This window comes from Balaenoptera physalus, assembly GCF_965194825.1.
Source record: "Balaenoptera physalus genome assembly, chromosome: 11".
Classification (NCBI taxonomy): domain Eukaryota; kingdom Metazoa; phylum Chordata; class Mammalia; order Artiodactyla; family Balaenopteridae; genus Balaenoptera; species Balaenoptera physalus.
In genome coordinates, this window is record NC_138896.1 from 62,546,276 (window position 1) to 62,572,910 (window position 26,635).

Genomic DNA, 26,635 nt, shown 5'->3' on the forward strand with positions numbered 1-26,635 from the left:
GAGTTTTTAATAATGGTTTTACTGTAATCTCTGGTGTGTTTTGATCTTTGGCCCAGAAAAAAATGTCCCAATATATTGAACCATTGGGTAGGTGGTGAAAAACTAACTTTCATCTCTAAGCATCCAGGTCTAGGTGGACATCTGCTTGTGTCGAGAGTGAAGGAAAGATGCTGGAAATATTGTTATTTTCAGACCACTGGGTTCAGACATTTGATGTGAGGAAAGAAATGATATGTTGAAAAAGTTGTGTGAGGTGGGAACACAGACTCTTTGGGAGGAAAAACAGAAAGAAAGGTAGCTCAGAGCACTCTCATTGGTACGTGTGCCGTTGCAGTGGTGGTTTGATGACTGGCTTAGACCTGGTTCCAAAGACACAAGTTTGATCTTTGATGGAGTGCCGGTTACACAGAGAGCCCTGTTGCAGAGAAAACATGTTTCTTAGCGTTCATTCACTTTTCATCGTATTAGGGAAAGAAACCATGTCCTGACCTCATCAAAACCATTTAAACACCAAGCCACAGCTCTCCAAGGGTCTCATAGATTTGTGGTCTGTGAATGGGGCAGAGGTGGTCAGTATTCATATTTATTGATGGAATCAGTCCAGAGTAATCTCAGAACCCCCAGGGTCTTTTACAGAGAGGATGTTCTCTCAAGGAACCCAGTAAGCGGGGTCTCAGATCAGAGCTGCTTCAGAGAGGTAAGGAATGTGCCTCCAGACCAGGCCCCAGTAAAGGGAGGAAGCTGCTTTTCCTCTGCTGGGAACTAAAGACGGCCACATCGGGACTCTCTTCCATTTTTAAACATTTCCCTGAAATGTGCGCTGTTTGTTAGCAAACAGCACGTTTTGAAGCCAGATATCCTGTCCAAATAAATGATAATGTCACAAGTTCTGTCATGAACATACTTTCCCCTTTCTTCAACTTATAAGGATTTTTCATATGATTATAAAAGGAACTATTAAAATCTTAGAAAATATAGAAAGGTGTAGAGCCACAAAAGTCATCCATAATACCACAACTTAAAGGTGTTCACCATTGTTAGCATTTTAAGATTTTTCTTCTTCCTTTTAAATTTCTCTTACGTATGTATATGCATAAATGTCATAAGGGAAACATGCCAGCTATTTTTCACATAACATGAGAATTTTTCTCGTGTTATAAAAAGTCCTTAGAGAATATACTTAAAGACTACAGAATATTCATTCCATTTTGTGAGCACAGCATCATTTTAATAGTACCTCACTATTAGACATTTAGATTGTTTCCGGTGTTCTTTTGTAAAAGTGGGAATATCCGAGTTTCAGGAGACACACTTCTGTGTCTGGGGAAGGAGGAGAAATGTGTGAGTTTGCAAGGGTGCCTGGTGGCCCAAACTAAACCTGTTCAGACCCCTCCGCGGGGCCTCTGTCTGGCTTTCTGTGCATCCAGATTGAAGGACCAGGGAGGGAGTCCTCAGATCCACTGATCATGGCAGGGGTCACTGTGTGTTTGTGCTGCTCTTCCTGGGGACAAGCAGGCTCTGGGCATGGGAGTCCATCCCAGTGGACAACCCCTCTGCTCCCAGTAGCCCTGTGAGGCCAAAGGACCTAGCCCTTCCTCGCTCCCTCTTCCTCAGAAAGAGAGACACCGTTTTCTTGGTCCCATGCGGCTGTGGTCTTAGGTCTGAAACAGAGGAGCTTTAAGTGGCTTGGAGCCTACTGGACCTAATAATAATGATAGTAACAGTGGCTGATATTTATTGGGCATTTGCTATGATGCTTCAGGTGCTCTACATACAGCAACTTGTTAATTTGCAGACCTCCTGTTCTGAGAGCAGGCGGTAGTGTCTCCCAGTGAAAATAAGCAAGGCGGGCTCAGGGTCTCACAGACCTGGTTAGGGTCCCAGCTGCCCCACTGACCAGCAGCTCTGTGACTCAGGCAGGTGCAGCTGTTAGGAATGCATTCAGCTGCAAAGATCAGAAAACCCAACCGAGAGTGACTTAGACAAGTAGGTGGTTACTTTTCCGACATTATGAGAATTCTGGAGGGAGCCAACCCCGGGCTCATGCGGTGTCTTCAGGGACCCACTCTCTTATCTTCCCACCTCCACTATCCCCGCCTTGTGGCTTTTGTCCTCATGGTTGTGAGATGGCTGCATCTGAGGCAGGAAGAAGCAGAAAGGGAGAAAGTGGAGCAGCCCCTGGATCAGGAAAGCAAAAGCTTTTTTTGAAACGCTCAGCTTATGTCTCATTGGCCAGAACATGGCCACCTGGCTGTAAGGGACTCTGTGGGAGAAGGTTTAGCTGGACACATTGCCGTCCCTAAAGAAATCAGGGTTCGGTTAGAAAGGGAGACAAGGAATGTTTGATGGGTCAGCAGCCATCAGCATCCGTGTCAGCAGGTCACTTCATCTCGCTGAGGCTCAGTGGTTCCTCCTCCCTAGTCTAGTCAGGCTCTTTCAACTCACTAGAGGCATGCCCGGTTTGCCTTAGGGCTTGGGACATCCCCAGGGATGGGGAGACCCAGACATGGGTCCCAGCAACACACAGTCCATTCCCCGTGGGTCTCTGTGCTTCCCAGCAGGCCCTCTGGCACCTTGTTGTCCGGGAGGTACCAGGAGCTCTGGGCACGAGCTGTCCTGCCATCACTTCAAATCGGGCATCCATGGCTCCCTGCCACAGCTCGCGATTCTTCCTGGCTTGGAAAGCTGGCCTCTTCGCCCTCATCTTTCTCTTCCTTCTACTCCTCACTCTACTGACTCAAGCCAACTGTCACCTCTGTTGCCATGGCTGCATCTCACATTCAGACCCCCCAAAAGAGACAGTGTCCGGGGTGAGTCAGTAACCCCTCGGTGAGGAGCATTGTGGTCAGGCAGAGGCTTCCTATCCCAGTGGTCACTCGTCACCCTTTAGCCACAGGACACACTGTGGCTTCTTTCCTCCACAGAGAGAGCCCTGTGGCTGGGGCAGGTGCTGCCCACGTGCTCTGCGACCCGTTACCTTGGGGAGTCTCAGGGCACAGGATTGCACAGCTCTCGGGGCGTCATGCACGTTGAGTCCATGTGAGTTGTGCTCCAGAAAACACCATCCCCCGGGTGGGCCTCAGTTTTTGTTGGAGACTGTTTGAGATGGGGGTGAGCTTCCTGTCATCTGGCTGTTGGAGAGACAGCCGGGGCCCCTGCATACTGACTTCAGGGCAGAGGAGAGAGCCAGGGAAAGGTGGCTGGTGTCATTGCCGGCGTCCCTGGGGAGACCCTTGTGTTCGGTGAGGAAGACGCCTTTAGCCACGTCCTTATCCCAGGCTGCTGAGAGGCGAGGGCCAGTTGTCAGGACAAATGAGGGAATGTGTAGGCACATTCTTTGAAGCCGTGACTCACTCCAGAGGCCTGCTTGTGGCTGTTATTACAGCTGCTGCTGCTGCTGCAAAACAACTTTGAACCCTGAGGTGTGAGACCGCCTTTGGAGGTGGGGGCAGGGAGGGGGTAGAGTTGTTTGGCAACACAGGACAGGAGCACCAAGTTCAGTGATCTGGGAAGGGGCCGGGGGGAGGGGGGATGAATAAGGCTCCTCTGTCTCCTCAGTAGCGCTTTTAGGTTGTCTGTGTGATTCTGGATGCAGGGAGAGCTCGCACACCTGGGCCCCGAGGGTCAAAGGCAAGAATCAGGCCAGGAGGCCCTGTTATCACAAGAGTTATCACAAGGCTGTCCAGGTAAACAGAAGGCAAAGGTATGTCACACTCCCACCAGACGGCTCTCAACTGGGGCCCTGCGCCGGCCTCATGGCACCAGCCCGGGGCCTCTCGGACAGAAGCCCAGGAGTCCCCCTTCTCTCCTCCACCCTGCGTTCGTGCTCTGGCCCAGAGAAGCTCCAGTGGGCCACAGTGCTGCACTGAGGGGCCAGCCCCTGCCCAGTCCACGTGCAGTTGCTTCTGGCCGGTCCCCAAGCTGGCCTGCCACTGCCGCTGCCCCTAGGTAACTGGTTTATTCAAGCAGCTTATGCCTGGGCTCTAACGGTTGAAACAGAAAGTCACTGAATGGCATTGCCTTCCTCCCCAGGTCCCCACCACGTGCTCTTGTGGCCTCAGGAGCTCTCGCTTCAGCCTGCCCAGGGCTGGAGGGCCGTGTAGTCAATCTCTTTAACCTGAAGAATTCTATAGAATGGCGTTGGCTTCGTGGGCTGGCTGCCTGTTAGACCTGCCAGCAGAACAACCCTTCACTGAAACTTTGAACTCGGTTATGTGACATTTGCTTTTTAAGCAGAGAAGAAAGGCAGATTGCTGAGCAGAGCCAAGCTAGTTAGGGTTCTTTTTTTGGCTGATGAGTACTAATTCCCTTTGGGGGAGGGTTCTCACTTGGTCCCTTTCGGACACCAGGAGAAGAAGGGGTGGGACCCTCTATCAGGCTTCAGAGGAAACGACCCGCACCAGTGAGTGGAGGACCCCAGGTCCTAAACTGACCCGAGCTGAGAGAGTACCTCACAGCATGACAAGCTGTGCAGAGGGAGCGGGGACCCCTGGGGATAGAGATGGAAGCCAGGGAGCCCATCAGGGGCGGGAGGCGCCCTTCCAGCTCCCCGCCCAGAGCACTGCTGCACCCCAGGCTCCCAAGAGTCAGCACCTAGTGCACAGTGGGCTCGAGACTGGGCCCCGGGGATGGCCCAGCTCACCCTCATCTGCGCGCTCAGCCTGCTGCTCTCTGCGCCGCCTCCTTCTCGCGGAGAAAACATGTCCATGGCCATGAGTCCCTTTCCATCCCACACGTCCAGGGCAAACCTCCTTGCTGCCTCACGCAGACGTGGTCCCAACCTCTGCTCCTTCCTTCCCTACGTCTCTGGTCTGGGAAAGGTTTATGGAATATATAAGGAAACTGAGAGTCAAATAACATTTTGATCTTTTGTTTTGAATTTGTAGCTCAGATAATGCCTACCAAAAGCATCTCAATAATCTGCTCTTTTTTTAGCCAGCCAGTTCTTCAGTCGAGTTTAAAAAGGCTTGGAAGAACATGTGATTTTTAAAATATCCTGGAGGATTTTTCCAGGCCTGGGCGACTCACGGGTCAATGCACAGCTATTTCTGTATGTGTGTAGAGTGGGAGGTGCTCTGCTGGTTCATGGAGGGCAGGTCCTGGCTGTCTGGATGGGGGGTTGGATGCAGGACTTTCCTCTTCCCTCCTGTGCCTCAGCTGGACTTCACTGCAGAACCGCAGGCCCGTTTTCCTCACCCCTTTGTGTTTGCGTGCCTGCACCTGCTGCAAGGTGTTTATTCTGAGCTGGTCCCTTTAAATTGTGGGAACCCTGACTCTGGGTCAGAGGTGTAGCGCCCAGGTATGAACCTAGTAGGTGTCTGAGGAGTCGCTCTGGGGGAGTGTAGACTATACGGAGTAGGGGTAGCTTTGGAATACACCATCCATGCATGAGAAATAAACACCTCCTAATAGCAAAAGGAATCCTCAGGTCAAATGGAGAGCTGAGGAGTGTGGACCGGCACCGAAGGATCGAGTGCCCCGCCCAGCCCTGCAACTCATCCTTTGATTTTCTGGGCCAGGCCTTTCCCCCAGGGGCACAATCCCTTTCAAGCTAGGTGGCTGGGTGGATGTTTTCTGCTTGCCCCTCGGATCCACTCTTCACCCTTCTGTGCCCTGCCCTGAGCTCTGGAAGCTGACCGTAGGGACTGTGTGAATGGGCTCGTGGCTTCCTGCCCCCTACTGTGCTCTTTACCCAGTGGGGAGAACCGACAGGAGATGAGAGGGGTGGGTGGAGGGCGCTGGGAATGGGGGGTGGCGGTGCGAGGCCCAAGTATTGATTCTCCTGGCTCCTCCCTGAGGCATCACCAGGTCTGGGCCCCTGGTCGGCAGTGCTCTCCACAGGGCACTTCGTCTAAGGTTCCAGTAGCCTCTCCTCCCTCACCCCTGTGGTCCTGGCGTGTAAATGTGACACTGTTACTGGTCCCAGAACGCTGCGCTGTGGTTCCCCTACCCCCTGCTCGCCCCTCTGTAAATGGTCCCTTTATTAAACTCTCCTCAGATTACCCAGTTGGAGAGTGCCATCTGTTTCCTGCCAGAACCCTGGCGGATATGGTTCCTAAGATCTTTTCTAGCTCAGAAAAAAGATGCCTGCAAGCAAGGGGGAGCTGGCCCTTTGGGGTTCCTGTTTTTCATTGGTGCCTCCCTGCCTGGTTCACCAGGATCATGGGAGGGAGGGACTGGTAGAAATGTGATCCCCAGAGCACAGAGTCACTGGGACAAGGATCACCAGGGCCTTGGCGGACACAGACTGTCAGAGCCCCGATTTCCAAAGAGTGGGCAGGTGTGCTGTCCCCCTGTGGTGGAGGGGAGAGGGCGAGGGGTGATCACACCAATGGAGGCTGGACTGTCACTCCCATCCCTCTCTGCCCTGTGACTTTGAGCAGGTCACCTCACCCTCAGAGCCTTGGCCTCTTCCCTCCTAGTCCAGAGCTGATTGCCCCATCCCTGGCCCACACACGAATGTTATGAGGTGCGGAGGAAGGAGTCTGTGCAGACTAAAGAGAGTTGCCGTCATAAACAGCTTTTATTGTGATGGGGTCACAGGCAGGGCACAGAGCTCCGTGGGGACGTTCCCCCTGCTCCTGTCCCAGCTAAACCCGCTTCCTTTCATGCTTTCCTGCTGTACGCACTCACGGAGACATACGTGGCTCCCAGAGTGTCAGTTTCAGGATCAAAGCTTGACCTCAGAGATACCAGGTTACAGAATCATGCCATCAAAGAGCGGCGGCAGCCTCCGGCCATCTCTGGAATTCAGATCCAGACCTCGAGGGTCTTAGGCGGCCACCTGTGGCCCTTCTCAAAGAAGCCACTTCAAACTAGGTCTAAGAGAGGATAAGAGAAATTAAGAGTACACTTTTTAAATTTATTTATTTATTTATTTTGGCTGCATTGGGTCTTTGTTGCTGCACACGGGCTTTCTCTAGTTGCAGTGAGCGGGGGCTACTCTTCGTTGCAGTGCCCAGGCTTCTCATTGTGGTGGCTTCTCTTGTTGTGGAGCACAGGCTTTAGGCACACGGGCTTCAGTAGCTGTGGCTCGCGGACTCTAGAGTGCAGGCTCAGTAGTTCTGGCGCACGGGCTTAGTTGCTCCGCGGCAAGTGGGATCTTCCCGGACCAGGGCTCGAACCCATGTCCCCTGCGTCAGCAGGCAGATTCGTAACCACTGCGCTACCAGGGAAGCCCCCTATTTAACTATTCTTAATGATTAAAGTTACCACCGAGAGTTCTTGACATACAAGAAAAATACATTCTTGAAAACTACAAACATCAAGTGCAGTTTTCCCTTTAAAAAAGTAATAAAGGTGGGACTTCCCTGGCGGTCCAGTGGTTAAGACTCAGCGCTTCCACTGTAGGGGGTGCAGGTGCCTGGTCAGGGAACGAAGATCCGGCATGACGTGAGGCGCAGCCAAAAAATTTTTTAAAAAAAGAAAAGTAATAAAGGCACTTAAAGAAATTCCATCATACTCACTTGGCACTGTGGATATTGTGCCATACCATGTGCAGACCAGTAGGGGAGTGGAGGAAGGAGAAAAGGGGTGAAGGAGCGATGGGCCGGGAGAGGGCATAGCACTAAATGCCCTGGTGGAGACCTCACTGTGTTGCTTACACAGCAGTTGGGAATTGTGCACACGGCAATGTGAGAGATCTTAAGAACATAGTGCTCAGTGGAAAATTAAAATGAGATACACAAACCAGTATTTCCATAAGTTAAAAATAGGCACACAGGAAAACCCATCGCACATCTTGTGAGCAAACATAAAGATACACCTCAAGCACATTCGACAGTTTGCCTGTGGGGTGAGGGAGGTGGAATCGGGCTACAGGGAGAGAAGCACACGCACAGAGAAATCCAGAACTTTCACCTGGACCACGTTAATCTTGTGCCCAGAACTGCTGCATGTGATGCAGAGAACCCTTTGCTCCTGAGGTGCAAGACAGACAAAAACACAGACAGTCCTCAGTTTTGATTTTTTTTTCTTTTAAGTTTTAAAAGAAACTTTAAAAAGCTTTTACAGTTCAGTTTGCATGGTTTTCCCCCGTAGCCCTCAGTGTAGCCCCTAAACCACAACTAGTTACTGGATCAGAAGTAACCTTTGTAGGGTCAGAACGCAAACACAGCACAGACGCTGCCCACAAACCACATGAAAGAAGGGATGCTGTGAGCCGCCCTTCATGCTCCCTTCTGGAAACTCACCCCCTGGCAATGCCCCCCAAGCGGGCTAGTGTCCATCACAGCAGACAAGAGTACCACCCTACCTGTGGTTCTCTTTTGTTTAAAAAGTGCCTCATGGAAAGTGGACGATGGGGCAAATGCATGTGAACCTATCAGAAGAGGCTGAATACAATATTTTGAACTGTACGCCCGCTTTTCTCTTTTTGGTATGTTTCCTTTTGTCATATCATGGGCAATTTTTTTGCCAAAGTGATAATCACATGTCTACATAATCACATGTTACATAAATTACATTATTTTTACATCCTTATTCCAGTTATTCTGTCCTCAATATTACATTTGACAGTATTTTTCCATTTTGCTACATAGACTCTGTTACATCGTTTTTAATGGCTGAGTAATGTTTTATTAACTAAATATCCCAACACTTATCAGAATGACGTTTAAGCTGCTTTCCACGTATCCTCTACTTGTAAGTAATGCAGAAAGAAGGTATCCATGCTGCATAAAACTTCTTCATATTTTAAATGAATCCCTTAGGATAGACTCAGGAAATGGAATTACTGGGTGAAGGAGTGAACAAAAGCATCTATGACTCTTGGTACAAATTACTAAATTGCTTTCCAAAAGGATAGTAGTAATTTACACTTCCAGTAGCATGTTCTTGTACCAGCATTACGTTTTATAAGTTCTTAATTGCCAATTTAATAGCTTACATACATTGATTGCATTTTATTTGATTGTGAGGTTGCAATTTTTCCAAGTTTGTATTTCTGTTTATATATTACTATTGGGGGGTGATCTTTTTTTTTAGTTTTTTAAAAATTTTACTGGAGTATAGTTGATTTACAATGTTGTGTTAGTTTCAGGTGTACAGCAAAGTGATTCAGTTATACATATACATGTATTCATTCTTTTTCAGATTCTTTACCCATATAAGTTATTACAGAATATTCTTTACCCATATAGGAAATTACAGAATTCTTTACCCATATAGGTTATTACAGAGTTCCCTGTGCTATACAGTAGGTCCTTGTTGATTATTTTATATATAGCAGTGTGTGGTTTGGGGGTGATCTTGGGCTGTTCTTTTTAACTTGTATGCAGCCTTTACCCAATATTTAATCTTTATCACAATTTTGCAACTGTTTTGTTTGACCTTTAAAATTTTTGAAGTTTTACATAGAAAAAAAAATTTTTTAAGAAACTAATACTGATTCACTGATGTTTTTATTTATTTTGTTGGCTAAATAAAAATCAGGATACCCTGTTGGTTAAATCTGAGAAAGAATTTTTACAGCATGGCAGGATGAAAAAATGCATCCAGTTGAGGCCTTGGAAGGTAGACAAAGCCAGGTTCCAATCCCTGCCTGTGATGTCCTGGCTGAGCAAACCAGTCAAGCTCTCTGAGCCTCACTGCCTTCATTTATGCCAGGAAATTACCATGCCCACTTTCCAGGTGTGGACCAAGGTCATGAACACACACTGGCACAGTGGGAGCCCAGTAAACATGGGTCCCCTTCCACCCCTTGCCCTCTAGAACTGAGCAGGTTAGGAGGGCCACACTGAAGCTCTCGCCCAACACTGCCCATGGCCATGCTTTTCTCACCAGTTGCTGTGAACAGTAAAGTTGTTGTTCTGGCGTATCTGCTAACCAGCTTCTTGTTTTTCCTGGTGTGGTGGTGTTCCTTCAGTCAGCAGCGGGAGGGAAAGAACTAGGCCGGGATGGGTAACCTCAGTTCTCGAACTCCTCTTGTAGCGAAAGAGTCTGGCCCTTTTCAGCAGGGATTCTGTGATGGTGATTGTGGGGCTGTGTGATCTTGAGCAGGGCTGAGGTGCTACGTCCCATGTGTGGGGAGGTAAGAAGGGGATGACAAGTTACCGTAGCTGGGAATGTGGGATCCTGGTGCCCATGAACTAACACTAATGGATTTTAAATGTAAGCTGATTAAGCTTTAAACTTTTATTGCCCACAAAGTGAAGTATCACCCACTCCCAGTCTCTTCTCATTCCGGGAAGAATGGTTAAGACATGAACACTGGAGCCAGACTGCCTGGATTCAGATCCCATCTCCGCCACTTATTAGCTCTGTCTGTGACAGTTGGCAAGTGGCTTAACCTCTCTGTGCTGCAGCTTCCCCATCCAGAAAATGGGAGGATAATAATAACTACATCATAGGGTTGTTGCAAGGATTGAATGAGGTGTGTGAGTTCAGTATTAACAGAATTCTACACCACATGGTAACCTTACAGTAGTTAGCATAGGGTCCTGAGATTCTCCTTGCTAAACTCCGTTTGAATCTATGATTCTGAGAGGCTAGCCTGCATACTTTTTGTCAAAGATCTGGAAACTCAGTTTAAAGGTAATTTTGTGAGATTTCTCAGTTCACTAGAAGTAGATAGTGTTTATGAAGAATATGCATCAAGAGTATAGAAGACATATTCCTAAAAGAGTAGTTGTAAATTACTATAAATATTTTATTCTTATTGGCTTTGATTTTTAAAATTCAGGGCTGTATTCCTATGGGAAAAGTTTGCTTGCTGCTGAAGTAGATGTCCCTTTGTCTCAGGGAAACACACAGAGGCCGAATTTCTCTGTTCCACAGGGTAGGGGCCAGGGGCTGATGGGAGAGGTGTGAGCTCACTGCATGTGAATGTGGGCCTTGATGTCTGGGGGAGGTGAGATGGTGGGTTACAGCCCTTCTCAAGCTCCAGTGCTTCCAAGGTCAGGCCTCCTGCCATGTGTGCTAAGTCTAGGCCTCTGCCCTGCTTTATGGCTGTAAATAGGGGTTTGTTGGATGACATTGTTGTCCTGTATCTCTCAAGGTGCTAGGACGATGCAGAGCTTACAGTGAGCATGTAGGTAATTTAAATCGCTTAATACTCTTGCTTCTTTCAAAACAGTTTATCATAGAAGACTGACTTGGTTAATTGCTGTACTTAGGAAATCAAACAAAGGGTGAGCCCCAGAGGGGGTTACAGCAGCTGCCACCTTCGCTTTTCTACATCTGCTTTGTTGAGATGACTGAATGTTAAGTCAGAGTGTAGTCCTCTTTGGGTTTGAGAAATTGGGACGATCACAGCTTTGGGTAGCAATTTGCAGGGCATTTGGAACTTCACACCTGAGTCAACGCAGAGTGATGATGTTCCCTCTTGTCACTCAGCAAGATCCGGGAGGGAGGACCCAGGAGAGAAGTATTGCTGTGTGGCTGGAACTCAGAGGCTGAGGGGTGGAGGAATGATGAGCTCTTCTTTACCCAGGGTGCAGCTGAGCTCTTTCTCGTTCCACTGAACACCCAACCGGAATAACCTTTCACAAGTAACAGGGATTTCACTGGAGAAAAATGTTTTTTAAAAAACATTTTAGTGGATTTCCAAGATAGGTTTCAGATTCTCTTCCTGGGAGAGACAAGAGGAGGGGTAGCAGCAGGCATCAGGAGGCTATCCGAACACCTGGGTGGCAGGTGGAACCCTCTCTGCAGAGAGAGGGAGGAACAAGAGTCTGATAAGCTTACAAATCAAGAACTGCCATTAGGAAAACCCCTTCAGTTAATTACAGGTTAGCATATTCATCTGTGACTTTCAAAGCTCCTTGATTTATGGTATCTTGGGTGGCCGGGTCCAGAGGTGCTCTGACTGACTTTCCCAGCAGGGAAGGAAGGACCGAGAGGGCTGCAGCCCCTTCTGGCGTCAGCTTTGTCCGTTCCTCCCTTCCAGGCAGATGTTTTCAGTCCAAAGTGTAAGTTCTGGAATAAGGCTTTGTAGTACCCAGCTTCTTGTTGGTTTTGAAATATTTCCTTTATAGGCAGTTTTGCATTGTCTCTGGTAAGGTAGACCCTCATTAAATCAAGTAGGCGTTAGCCAGGCTGCAGGTTCCCCAGGTACAAGTTGACCACACGAGGCAGAGGGGCCCTCAGAATCTCAGGATGGGAAGAAAGGGAAACATGTTAACTGAGGCTGGGTGTGTGTGTGTGTGTGTGTGTGTGTGTGTGTGCGCGTGTGTGTGTGTGTGTGCTGGGGACATGGGAGCAAGCCGAGTCTTCAGTAGTAATGGAAGGCAGAAATTATTAGTAATCTAGTTATCATTTCAGAGGGAGTCTGACACTATAAGCAAGAGTTTGTGAGAGTCCAGGAAATTCATAACTTCCCCATACCACACATATTTATTGAGCACTAACCATACTTTAGACACTGTGGTAAAACCTCACATGTCTACTTTATTATTTCTGTCATCCTGTCTTCATCACCACCACAGCCCCAACACCCAGCCCCAGTATATTTTCAACTTTCATTTATGAAATGCTTACTGTGCGCTGGACACTCTCCTAAGTGCTTTACAAGCATTATTCAGTGTAATCCTCACCATAACTGTCCTTTCACAGATAAGGATAACTGAGGCTCAAAGAGCTTAAATAGTTTGATTAGAAACTTTGATACGTGTATAAATGAAAAGCAGTATTTTAAAACCAAGGTCTACCCATTCATCTGCTACCTTGTATGCCTCCTAAATGAACAAACACTGCAAGACTCAGCAGGCTATACTCTTTTATATTCAACTGACCAGAATATTTTGGAATAAAATCTGTAGGTGGCAGGACACAGGGCATAAGTCAATGCTTTTCCTTTTTCCTGGAAAGCAGAGGGGGAATGGTTTCATAGCAGATTGTCTTGCTTTCAGGTGGAAGTAAGACCTGGGGACACCCTGCTAACTGGAAATGCTTATTAATCTGTTTATTTCAAATCAGAATTTTGTGACCTAGTCCAAATTATAGATGTTATAGATGAAGAAACTGAGATCCAGAGGAGGGAAGAGCCTTGCCCAGGATTACTCGAGAGTAGGGCTGTTGTTCCAGGAATCTGGCAACATTGGTCTCTCCGTGTGTGAACATATATGTGCCTGAGACTGTTTCTGGGCTTTCCATTCTGTTACATTGGTCTGTTTGTCTATTCTTTTGCCAGAATTACATTTTCTTACTTACTGTTGCTCAGTAATAAGTTTCAATATCTAGTGGAGCAAGTCTGTTATTGCCCTTTGGCATTTCCACATAAATCTTAGCATCAGGTGATCTGTTTCCGGTTTTCACAAAATGAACAAACAAGAAAGAACTGCTATGAATCAAAACTACAATGAGATATCATCTCACACTGGTCAGAATGGCCATCATCAAAAAATCTAGAAACAATAAATGCTGGAGAGGGTGGGGAGAAAAGGGAACCCTCTTGCACTGTTGGTGGGAATGTAAATTGATACAGCCACTATGGAGAACAGTATGGAGGTTCCTTAAAAAACTAAAAATAGAACTATCATACGACCCAGCAATCCCACTACTGGGCATATACCCTGAGAAAACCATAATTCAAAGAGAGTCATGTACCAAAATGTTCATTGCAGCTCTATTTACAATAGCCAGGACATGGAAGCAACCTAAGTGTCCATCATCGGATGAATGGATAAAGAAGATGTGGCACATATATACAGTGGAATATTACTCAGCCATAAAAAGAAATGAAATGGAGGTATTTGTAGTGAGGTGGATGGAGTTAGAGTCTGTCATACAGAGTGAAATAAGTCAGAAAGAGGAAAACAAATACAGTATGGTAACACATATATATGGAATCTAAGGGAAAAAAAAAAAAAGGTCATGAAGAACCTAGTGGCAAGACGGGAATAAAGACACAGACCTACTAGAAAATGGACTTGAGGATATGGGGAGGGGGAGGGGTAAGATGTGACAGGGTGAGAGAGTGGCATGGACATATATACACTACCAAATGTAAAATAGATAGCTAGTGGGAAGCAGCCGCATAGCACAGGGAGATCAGCTCAGTGCTTTGTGACCACCTAGAGGGGTGGGATAGGGAGGGTGGGAGGGAGGGAGATGCAAGAGGGAAGAGATATGGGAACATATGTATATGTATAACTGATTCACTTTGTTATAAAGCAGAAACTAACACACCATTGTAAAGCAATTATACTCCAATAAAGATGTTTAAAAAAAAAAAAAAAAAAAAGAACCGCTATGGTTTTCATTGAGACTGCATGGAATCTGTAGACCAGTCTGGGGAGAACTGACATCTTTACAATACTGAATCTTCAAAACCATGAACATGGTATGTCCCTCCATCTTTTATGGACTTTAAAAATTTCTTCAAATCACATTTTAGAATTTTCTACATACAGGTCTTGCATATCTTTCTCTTTATTTCTAGATATTTTGTATTTGGATGTTAGTGTAAATTATAACTTTGAATTTTTTTCCTTTTCTAAGTGTTTATTTTTAGTGTTATGAAATATGAGAGATATTTTCAGACCGACCTTGTTATCTCCCAACTAACTGTTGATGGTAGAAATTTATCTGAAGATTCTTTTGCATTATCTATGCACACAATCAAAATATCTGTGAATGGAATGTTTTCCCTCTTTCTTTACCTTTTCTTTTCCAGTATCATGTTGAGTAGAGGTGGTGATTCAGGCCTCTTTGCCTTGTCCTTGATCTCAGCAGGAAGCTTTCAGCATTTCACCATCAAGTATGATGAGAGTGCTATAGTTATTTATAAATACCACTTATCAGATTCAGAAAGGAAGTCTCTATCTTGTCCTAGTTTGTAAGGAGTTTTATCATAAATAGATGTTGAATTTCATAAGATTATTTTTCTGAATCTACTGATATGATTTTCCCCTTTATACTGTTGATGTGATGAATTGCACTCCTGCGTTATTAAGCCCATTTGCTTGTGATGTACTGTATTATCATTTTTTTATACATTGCTGGATTCATTTTGCTGATATTTTATTCAGGACTTTTACATCTATGCTCATGACAACGATTGCCTGTAGTTTTACTCTTTTGTAATGTCTTTGCCAGATGTTTATGTCATGGTTTGATTAGTCTCATAAAATGAATCGAGATGTGCTGTCTTTTTTGTTCTCTGGAAGGATCTGTGTGGGATTGATATCATTTCTTTGTTAAGGGTTTGCTTAAGATTGGTGTATTTGTTCTTTAAACATTTGAATATTTTCTTTCAGTACTTTGACAATATTCCAGAATCTTTTGGCTTTCAGTATTTTCATTAAGAAATCTAAAGTCCATCTTATTGCTCCTCCTTTGATGCCGATCTGTCTTTTTCCCCTCTGTCTGCTTTTAAGATTTTCATTTTGTCTTTGGTGCACAGTGATATACTATAATATGCCTAGATATAGTTTTCTTTTTATTTATCTTGTGTGGGGCTCATTTAAGAACTTGGCTCTGTGCTTGATGTCTTTCTTCAGTTTTGAAAATTCTTGGCTGTTATTTCTTTGGCCCAATTCTCTCTCTTCTCTCCTGTGACTAATTACATACCTGTTAATCCTTCTTGTTACATCCCTGTGTATCTCTAATGCTCTCATCTTTCTTTTCTATCCTTTTGTCTCTCTGAGTTTCAAACTAGATATTTTCTTCAGCCCTATCATTTAGTTCACTAATTTTCTTTTCAAGCTGTGTTTAAGCTGCTGTTAAACTCACCTATTGAATTCTTAGTTTTAGTTATTTTATTTTTAAGTTCCAGAATTTCTATGTGTTCTTTTTGTTTTGTTTCTAGTTCTCAGAGAAACTTTTCAATTTCATCTTTCAACTCTTTGACCATATTAAGCATCTTTTTTTAAAATTCTGCATCTGATAACACCTTTATTTTTAGCCCTTCTGAGTTTGTTTCTATTGCCTGTTTTTTAACTTGGAATCCATTCAGATTGTCTTATATCTTCATATACCTGGTTAGTTTTGATTGCATGCCAGACATCAAAGATGAAAATTTACAGAAATAACTGGAGGCCTTGGAGGATGTTCTCTTCCTTTAGGGAGAATTACTCTTTCCTCTGGCAGGCCCCTGGAGCACCTGCTGTCTGTTGTCACTGTAAGCCAGTTCCAGGGACTGAGAGAGCTCTGCCCCCATGAGAACCAGTCTGCCTTTTGTTCATCTTTACTCATAGGGTGTAGCATTTTGGGGGTGGGACTCCAATTTTCGTTTCTCCGGTTTCACAAGCTGTCCAGAGTGATGCTCAGCTTTTCAGCCTCTTAACTAATTCTTCCAGAAGTGGCAGGCATTCTTAGAGGAAGAGCAGCCCCAAATGCCAGGCTTACCTCTCCGGATTTCTCTCTTCTCCTAAGTCTTGGCTCCGTTCTTCACTGCCTGCTAATTCTCCATAACCTCAAGCAGAATTTTTAAAATATTTTTCCAGCTTTTCTCGTTCTCAGCAGGAGAATTAGTCCAACTTACCTAGTTTAACATTATGTCAGTGGTTTTTAAATGTGGTGCTTTTATTCACGTAGTGTTTGTTGTGGATTAAACTGTGTCCCGCCAAAAGATATTTTTCAGTCCTAACCCCCAGTTCCTCAGAATGTGACCTTATTTGGAAATAGGGTCATTGCAAATGTAATTAGTTAAGGTGAGGTCACACTGGAGTAGAGCGGGCCCTTAATGCAGTGTGACTTGTGTCCTTATAAGAAAAGGAGAAGAAACACAGACGGAGACACACAGGAAGAAAATGGCCGTGTGATGGATAGAAGCAGAGACTGGGGTGATGCGTCTACAAGCCAAGGAGCGCCAGGGCTTGCCAGCAAACCCCAGAAGCTAGAAGAGGCAAAGGATCCCCTGCAGGTTTCAGAGGGCACATGTCCCCACCAGCACCTGAATTCAGACTCCTACCCTCCAAACCTGTGAGACAATACATTTGTTTTGTGTTAAGCCACCCAGCCGGTAGTACTTTCATATGATAGCCCTAAGAAATTAATATAGTGCCTTATAGTGTACAAAGTACTTTCCCATTAAACTACTTTGTTTGTTATGCACAACTATTCTGACAGGAAGGCGGGAGGACAGGTGATGTTAAATGAGGTCAGAGTTAGAGAAACTGAGACCCAGAAAGGAGGCATCAACATTCTGGGTACCACAAGTCACAGGCGAAGCCTGGATGTACCTGGGCATCCTGCTTCTTTCTAGCCCACTGAGATGCCATAATTCTTCTCCAACCTCATCACATCTTTCTAGGGTCCTGGGTATGGCAAGGTTCCCAGTGACCCTGTGCCGACGCCCATTGCCTTGTGTGAAAAGGACAGAACATTTATTTGACTGGGCAGCACACACATTCGTTTGTCTGTTCATTCATTTGTTCAGCAGACACTTACCAAGTTATCACCTGGTCCTATTTCTTTTATATATATATATATTTTTTTAAAAATTTTATTTATTTATTTATTTATTTTTGGCTGCGTTGGGTCTTCGTTGTTGCGTGTGGGCTTTCTCTAGTTGCAGAGAGCAGGGCCTACTCTTCGTTGCAGTGCGTGGGCTTCTCATTGCGGTGGCTTCTCTTGTTGCGGAGTACGGGCTCTAGGCGCACGGGCTTCAGTAATTGTGGCACATGGGCTCAGTAGTTGTGGTGCACGGGCTTAGTTGCTCTGCGGCATGTGGGATCTTCCTAGACGGGGGCTCAAACCCATGTCCCCTGCATTGGCAGGCGGATTCTTAACCACTGCGCCACCAGGGAAGCCCACCTGGTCCTATTTCTGGGTGAGGGGAGAGGCACTACAGGGAAGGACAAATTCAAGAGGGACAGAACGAGTGCTCAGTCTCTTTCGCGAGGAGCTCACAATCCAATAGCAGAGAAGTTTCACCCTTAAACTGTTGTAGCTTTTTAGATAGAACTTAGCCGAGTGTGAATAATCTTACTCATGTAAAGTGAGTTTTCCACTCTGCTTTATATACAAATGAGATGGCAGAAAGCATTTGTGTAGCCTGTTTAATATTGATGGCACATCTTTTGCTTTAAAGTGTTAGACACTCTCATTGTAATTATTTAGAAAATTATCTGCTGATGAATTGTCCTAAATTATATCCCAATATAGCTGAATAAATTTAGACCTTATTAGGTTGATGTCATCCAGTTGAAAATGTAGCCCAACAGCAAACACCAGACCACAGTGTACTAGATATTGTTTTACTATTAAATGTTTCTATTTGGTACACAGTGTAACCCAGTCATCAAATTTTTATTTGGAACTTTGAAAGGAGGGTAAAGGAAGCATCAGGAAGTTCCTGTCCTCAGCCAGAGACAAACTGTAAGCGATGAAACCTTCATTCTTTCATTTGTTGTTCAACCTTAGTTTGAGTGTCCAGGCAGTGGGGATATGGTGTTGAATAAGACATGAAAAAGTCAAGTATAAAATTGAGTGCTGTTGTGTTTGACAGTAGAAATTTGAGAAAAGAGCTGGATGAGCCAAGAGCCCAAAGGCATAGTAGGAGTTAGGGCAGAGGAGTGTGGGTTGGAGACTTTAGGGAAGAAATTCAGAAAGTTTCTTGGAACTGGGCCTTTTTAGTAAGAAGGAGGAGCGGCTAGAGGAAGGCCTAGGAGGCATCCCAAGTGAGGGGGGATGGGAGCAGATGCAAAGGCAGGGCCAGGGGAGACACCGGAAGCTCCAGAAGGGACATAAGCTCAGTAGACTCACTTACATGCACACTTGCTTCATTGAATAAGAGAACAGTCCTCAGGACCTGGAGATCTGGTACAGCCTCTCTCTCCGCTAACCAACTCTGACTTTGTGCAGGTCGCTTCATTCCCCTGTGCCTTAATTATGGAACTCAAAAGTCCCCCTGGCATGAGGACATTCCTCAAAGTCTAATTTGTCAGAGCCCCTTCCATCCCTGCCCACCCCGCCCCCGCCGCTTGCCTCATCAGGCCAAGGCCTTTGCCAGCTTTGGAAGGCCCTGTCTGCTCGGGCTGCCTGGGTCCTTGTGGCCCCCCACCCTGTGCTTGGTCTTCTCTTAGCTCCCTGCCCCTGCTCCCAGGTTGGCTCACTACCTTCAGGGACACATGTGGAATATTCCAAGCCTTCTGGCATTTAACGTATATTTCTTGGAGCCCTCCAGCATATAAATGTGGTCCACCTCTCCCTAGGAATGTCACCTGGGCTCACATTTCTAGAAGACTCTACCTTCATTGTCCTTCCAGTCACATTCTGTTTTCATATCAATGAAACATATCAAATTCCCCCATCACATGTTCTCTTGATTTAATATGATCACAGCCCAGGTAGGCCAAAACTTAAATTGCCTTATGGTGACACTAAGGGATTGTGTTCTGTAATTGTGGTCCAGTTGTTTTTTGTTTGTCTTTTTGCATCTCATAGATAGACTCTTAAATAAAGGACAGCGCCTGGAGCTTAGAAACAATTTGATTCATTCCCCCAACAAACATTAAGAACTATGTGTGATCTGGGCCCTCTGCTGTTAGCTGGTCAGAATCATGAAGAAAATGCTGTTCCCTGCCCCCAAGGAGCTCCCAATCTAGAAGGGGAAATGGCCCTAAAGAATGATGAGAGTGGAACAGTAAAGGACATCATGGAAGTAGCAAGAGCACCTTTTATTGTAATAGGATTTGTGTCAATGGAAGTGTTTATTATTTAAAAGATTTTGTGTAATACAAACAGTAGATTGTGTGTAATATCAGTGGTTTTCAGGTGGCTCTAAAATCCATCTTGGGCTGAGTGGGTCAGATACAGTTCTTCCTGCCTCCCCTCTCCCCTCTCACTCCCCCTCCCTCTCTGCCTCCTTCTCCTTCTGCCCCTTCCCCTCCCCCACCAGAGCGGTGCCTCTCAGCTTTTGGTGTTTTAGATTAGGGGTCCTTGTAAGAGTGCTATTTTTAAGTGGATATCCAATGATATTTTACAGTTTGAAAACTACACTTTTCTCTAGAAGTCACTTCACCATGGACTCCTGGACTCTTGGGAAAGTGCACTTACGGATCTCGTGAGCAGAGGGTCCTTGATCTTTGGCTGCCCCAAGATAAGACCCCTCACCTTAGGACATTCAGAGCAGTTTCCTCAATATAGAATTTAAAGCTTTACCCTTCTCTGGGAAAACAGTATTGGAATTTTGCCTCAAGTTGATAATTAACACATGACAGGACAGATTCTCTGAATGTATTTTCACCTCCATCTTTATTTTAAAAGTGAAGTGTGAGGTAGAAACTGGAATAGGAGAACAGATGGGGCAGGTGTTGAGGACCGTTTCCAGGAGGGGTTATTTAATAATAGGTATTTTTCTAATCCAAAACCAGGTCCTGGAGAAGTTGAGGAATTGCTGCGTGGCTGCAGTTTCAAGAGCTGGAGAGTTAGTTAGCAGCTAGGAGGAGCCAGCAGCTGGGGAGGGGTCAGCAGGGACGGAATGGGAGGGGGGCCAGGGCTCCCACTCCTCACGATGATGGGGTCTCCATTAGCATCTGCCCCCAGGGTGCCTCCTGGGTTCCTGGAGCTGTGCTTGGCTGGACCCCAGGGGAAACTGAGAAGGAAGCTGGGTTTGCAGTGCGTTCTCCTCGGTGGGGAAGCCAAGTGAAGATGCCCACAGGATAGCTGGAGAGGGGAGCCAGCAAAGTGGTCAGGGCACCAGAGAGCTAATTTAAGAGGATGCAGAGCTATGGAAGCCCTGAGGGTGCCTCAGTCTCTGCTGGGGGTTGTATTAGTGTCCTGTGGCTGCTGTAACAAATTACCACAAACTTGATGGCTTGAACAACACACATGTGTTCTCTTACAGTTCTGGAGGTCAGAAATCAAATCAGTTTCACTGGGTTAAAGTCAGGGTGTTGGCAGGGCGGGTTCCTTCTGGAGCCTCTGGGGGAGAATCGACTTCCTTACCTTTCCTGGCTTCTAGAGGCCGCCCGCATTCTTTGGCTTGTGACCCCTTCCTCAAAACCTCTCACTTTCATGTCACACCTCCTACTTCCTACTGTGGGCTTCTTGGCATCCTCTTATAGCCCTGTGATTACATCTGGATAATCTAGGATCTCCCCACTCCAGATCCCTAACTTAATCAAATCTATGGGTTCCAGCAATCCCACTACTGGGCATATACCCTGAGAAACCCATAATTCAAAAAGAGTCCTGTACCACAATGTTTATTGCAGCACTATTTACAATAGCCAGGACATGGAAGCAACCTAAGTGTCCACCAACAGATGAATGGATAAAGAAGATGTGGCACATATATACAATGGAATATTACTCAGCCATAAAAAGAAACGAAATTGAGTTATTTGTAGTGAGGTGGATGGACCTAGAGTCTGTCATATAGAGTGAAGTAAGTCAGAAAGAGAAAAACAAATACCGTATGCTAACATATACATGGAATCTTAAAAAAAAAAAAAAAAAAGGTTCTGAAGAACGTAGAGCCAGGACAGGAATAAAGACACAGACATAGAGAATGGACTTGAGGACACGGGGAGGGAGAAGGGTAAGCTGGGACAAAGTGAGAGAGTGGCATGGACATATATACACTACCAAATGTAAAATAGATAGCTAGTGGGAAGCAGCCGCATAGCACAGGGAGATCAGCTCGTGCTTTGTGACCACCTAGAGGGGTGGGATAGGGAGGGTGGGAGGGAGACGCAAGAGGGAGGAGATATGGGGATTATGTATATGTATGGCTGATTCACTTTGTTATAAAGCAGAAACTAACACACCATTGTAAAGCAGTTATACTCTAATAAAGAGGTTAAAAAAAAAAAAATCTACGGGTTCCCTTTGCCATAGATGGTAACGTTCACGGGTCCCGGGATGGGTATGTGGCTCTCTTTGGGGAGGAGCATTATTCAGCCCTCCCTAGGCAGAGGGATTTAGCTAAAGCGTGAGGAACAATTTCTGGATCAAAGACGGGAATTCATGATCTCTGCTTGAGGTCTTTGAAGAGGTGCCACAGTACCCTGTCTTGGGGGCTGGACCGGCCTGGCTGCCAGAGCTGAGCTCCCCAGACCTTCCTTCCAGCAGACGGAATGTTCCCTGGCATGCACCAGGTCTTGGTGAGGCTGAGTGCCGTGGGGGCAGCTCTCTCCAGAGGTGACTCGTCTGGTGCTGGAAGCCGGGACGTGAGCTGCTGGAGCTGCTCAAGGAGGAAGCAGCCTTCCCCCCTGTTAATTGGCAGCTTGGGCTGTTCTGTAGCTTTGGTCCCCCTTAGAGCAGCTGTGTTTCCCAGGTTGTGGAGCATCTGCCCTGAGGGGTAACATCTCTGGTGGGGGCCGGAGAGGCCCTGGCAGGAGGTGTGGGCGTCCCCGGCCCTTCCTCGCTTGGTCCCTGGGTGGTGAAGGGCCAGGCATTGGTGGCATTCTCGGTTTGGAAACATCCTCCTCAAGAGTGAGATTTTCAAAATAGTGACCTTTTGTGGGGGAAGAACAGCATCTGGTTTAAGATCCTACATCCTCTTCAACCCCAGTATTGCAGGGCTTTCAGTAACGCCAGGGGATCTACTGTGGGTGCGTTGCCCTTGCTGTGTGGAATGGAGCAGATGTTTGGGTTTGATTAGCTCGCTTGGGTTGAAGAGGACCTAGTCATGCACTGGTTCTGGTCTCTTCCCGACCCCCAGACCCCCTGAGCCCTCCTGCCCTCTGCACTCCCTCAGCTGTGTGGGCCTGGGTCCAGCCTATCCCGAGCCCTCTCCTCTCCCCATGGGTTTGAATCAGTGCCCCTTGGGCCTCTATGAGCCCAGGAGCCAGAGCCCTCCCACCGGGAGGAAGAAAAAGAGGGATTTGAGAGAGGAGGGCTGAGAACCATCCTCCCTGCCTGTGCCTGGTACAGTTGTCCCAGTACTTTCTTATCTGTTGTGCCATCTTCTCAAAGCATCTTCTGGATGTGGCCTGCACAGGACCACCTTTTTTCCAGATAACAGGGTTTAACTTCTGATTGGCTAAATGACTTGCCCAAGAGAAAGGCTCTGAAGACTGGCTGCTGTCCGGGATTATTTCCACGGCTCCCATCCAAGGGGTGGCACCTTGTCTATGCTGGGCTGACTGTCACAGCGGGGGGCCCCTTCGGACTGTCTCCCCCACAGTCAGGACAGAGGGTGTGAGAGACCAGAGCCTACATTGCAGACATGTTTGACCTGTGTCATGCTCAATACCCCCAAGTTCAGAGATACTGTTGTAGGTAGTTAGATGTGTACCTTTCTCCTCCCACTGGTTTGGGAGTTTCCCAAGGACAGTAACATTTTCTTATTTAACTGTTTTTAATCTCGCAGTGTCTAATCAATACGTGACACATAACTGGTGTGAGAAGGCAATCCCAACCGCCACCACCATCACCACCTCACACAGATACACATGCACAGAGTATGTGCATATTTTGTGCTGAGGTAGACTTATTATGACTTTCTGAGGCCTCACTCTATGGTAAGGGGACGTACCCGCGTAAGCAAATGGTCATTACGAATTCGGGTCATCCCAGGACATCCTGTGTCTTCCCTCTGTGCCCTCTTGCCGTGGGCCTTGCCTCCGCGGAGTTCAGATGCGCTGAGGACCTTTTCCCAGGTTGTGGTGAATGCAGACCTCTGCCTGGGGGAGCAGAGGTAGCCGGCGACCCATGGAGAGGAGCCTGAGGGCAGCCACATCTAGCAGCCCCTAGAAGTTACTCTCTGAGTTTGATTCTTTTTTTTAAAATAAATTTATTTATTTTATTTATTTTTAGCTGCGTTGGGTCTTCGTTGCTGCACGTGGGTTTTCTCTAGTTGCGGCAAGCAGGGGCTACTCTTTGTTGCAGTGCACGGGCCTCTCTTTGCGGTGGTTTCTCTTGTTGCAGAGCATGGGCTCTAGAGCACAGGCTCAGTAGTTGTGGCACGCCGGCTTAGGTGCTCCACGGCATGTGGGATCTCCCCGGACCAGGGATCGAACCCGTGTCCCCTGCATTGGCAGGCGGATTCTTAACCACTGTGCCACCAGGGAAGCCCTCTGAGTTTGATTCTTAAATGCCATCCTCAAACTGAAGGCTCGCAGTACTGTGCAGCATGAAGGCCAGGGTCTGTCCCCAGGCTGAGCCCAAGTGGTCTGGGAAGCAGCCCCCCGAGGCCCCTGAAGCAGGGGCAGCAGTGACCAGTCAGATTCCCAAAGTGAAAATGGATCTCAGGGCAAGAATGGGGCTGGAGCTCACATGGCTCCAGCCCATGGGGAGATTCTCCCTCCTCCATCCAGAGTGAGAGGAGCAGGGTATTACTTTATTAAAGGAGCTAGCAGGCTTCCTTAAATTCAGTGCCAGGTAAATCTTTACTAAATACATTGCTCCTCCTTTTCCTTGCAAATGTGGCCATGTTGCGTTATGGGTTAAATCAGCCCTTTTGGGCTAGCATGAGCACCTTATCTCTTTAGTATTTATGGGAAATAGCCTGCCAGCTTCCAAACGAGTGATTGGCGAGTGAGGCTTGTGACCAGGACCTGCTCACCAGCTGGGGCCTTGCCACCTCCTGGCCTGAAGCACTGGAGTGTGTGTGTGTTTCTGTGTCAGGGCCATCTTCAAGGCTGGAGCCCAGCCCAGGCTCAGAGCCCACTGGCCTGGCAGGACTATTCCAGCATGTGGGTGTTTGACAAGCCAGGGCAAAGTGACCTTCGTGGACAGTAAGGGGTGAGTTCACTGGGCATCCTTGGCTTCCCTGTGTTACCTTATCTCATCTAACATTGCAACAACCCAGTGTGAGCCAGGTCGGGCCACCGAGGGGCTGCATTTCAGAAAAGATGACTCTGACAGAGTGGGTGGGGAGAGACCCATCATCATCAGACTGTTACGGAGGTCCCAGGGAGGGGGTGAGAGCGTGGGCCAGGATGTCGACTCACCAGATGAAAGATGAAAGAGCCTGCGCCTGGTAGCTGACTGACTGTAGGGGATGCAGGAGGCAAAGCTGAGCTGGGTGTCCACCTTTCTGGTGTCCTTGTAGTGACATCGAAGGAGTCAGTTGGAGGAAGGAGCCCTGAGCTCTTCTTTTGGGGAACCCTGAAGATGATGTGAAGACTCCTGGGGAGACTGCCAGCCCAACGGATAGTTCAAGTGTGTTCTTAAAATACCCAGTCTTGGCAGAGTGGAACTCTGTGTAGGAAGAATCACATGGTACTTCTTATTCCATGTGCAGTCCCCAAAATGTGGTGTTTATTTTGAAGTGTGTGGTTTATGCATTTTTATCTAGAGAGGTTTCTTGGGATCATTTGTTGCTATTTTTCCATTTGTAAAGGTTTTATACCCTAGAAAATTCCTGGTTAAGGAACAAATAACTAAAAATACTTCTTACAAAGTCACGCTCTTATGGGAATTCAAATTATAAAGGTAAAAACTCTAGGCTGTCAGCGTCGACATTAGAATGTGCATATTTCCATCCAAATTATTAAAACTGTTGGCCGGTTGATACTAACAAGCCTTCTAAGTATTCCTTGATTTTCTCAATTTTTTTTTTTTTAATGAAACAACACTTACAAACCAATTCAAAATCCAAACAGTATTAAACCACTCATTTAAGGCTGTCAGAAAACTATTGATAGTAGGAAGGAGACAACACAAACGTGATTTGATGGGATTTTCAAAATTAACATGAAAACATCTGTCCACATCTGTGAGAAATGATGACTGTTTTAATCAGAGTGTTGCAAGCATAAACTCTTTCCTTTCACTCTTCTCTTGTTAAAACAAAACAAAACAGGGAAGAGTTTCTGTGTTTGAAAATGGGGGATGAGAACAAGCCTCTTGCCATGTAGTCCAGGGTGAGATTTCCTTTGTCTTACAATCCTTGAGGTAAGAATTCTGAGTTCATTTTGATTCATACTAAAGCTGTTTCCATTATTTGGCCTAAAGAGAGAGAAGGAGCGCTGTGTGTCCTGTTTATATGATGAAAATAAATTTCGCCAGTTGCTCTCTTGTCCCTTTTGGTTGCTGTCCCATGATTGGAAGGCTTGTTTATCCATGTGAAAAAGGAATTCAAAAGGGTTATGAAGTCCAGAGCTGATATTTGAGAGGCTGAAAAACAGTGAGGAAAGACCCAATGCCAGCAGCTTTTCCTTGTCCTCGGAGACCCCTGGTACCGTGATCGCCAGCTTTTCCAGCAGGGCTTTCGCGAGGGCACCTTGAGCAGCTTAGCCTGGTGGGCAGCATGTCAAATGTCCCGAGGCTCTCGCTGATCTTCCTGCCTCCACAACTGCAAAATAACGACAAAAGTAAATAGTTGGGGCCAGGTTTACTTTGCTCAGACAAGTTCCAGTCTGGTTTCTAAAATTAGGAATTCTGTGGGATGCAAGTGGTTTGGGCACCCTGCCAGAGGACTTGGTCTCAGGGGTGTACAGTGCTCTTGTTTGTTGTTGAGTGCTTGGAAATGTGCCTCTAAACCCTGTCTCATGTCTGTCCGTCTGTGCAGACCCACTGCCCATGGCGGGAAGGCTTCTACCCAGCTCATGTGAGTAGGCACACCCCATCCCCACCAGCATGACCCCGCTTACATGAAGCTCTGACCCCGCTGTCTGTCCTCCATACACTGCCAGCCAAGCCTCCCAAGAGCTCAGCTCTCATCCTGTCTCTGTCCCTCCTCAGAGCATTCTCTCAACCCACCCCCACTGCCTTCAGGGTAAGGCCCTCCCCACTCTGGTCTCACCCAGTGGTCCCTCCTCTGCCCCCAGCCAAACTGGCCTCCTTGTTGCCCCTCAGA

General features: G+C 46.7%; 1 protein-coding gene across 9 annotated transcripts in view; it reads left to right on the top strand.

The window, feature by feature from the left end:
* Positions 1–26,635, top strand: part of CTDSPL (CTD small phosphatase like) — a 126,013-nt gene that overhangs the window by 42,916 nt on the left and 56,462 nt on the right. The window contains exon 1 of one of the 9 annotated variants that reach the window (XM_082412976.1): positions 26,344–26,386. The exons of the other annotated variants lie outside the window; for them this stretch is intronic. Coding sequence (XP_082269102.1) covers positions 26,359–26,386 — 28 coding nt within the window. The 5' untranslated portion in view covers positions 26,344–26,358. Of the gene's footprint in view, positions 1–26,343; positions 26,387–26,635 lie in introns of those variants that run through there. 9 annotated transcript variants of the gene reach the window in all.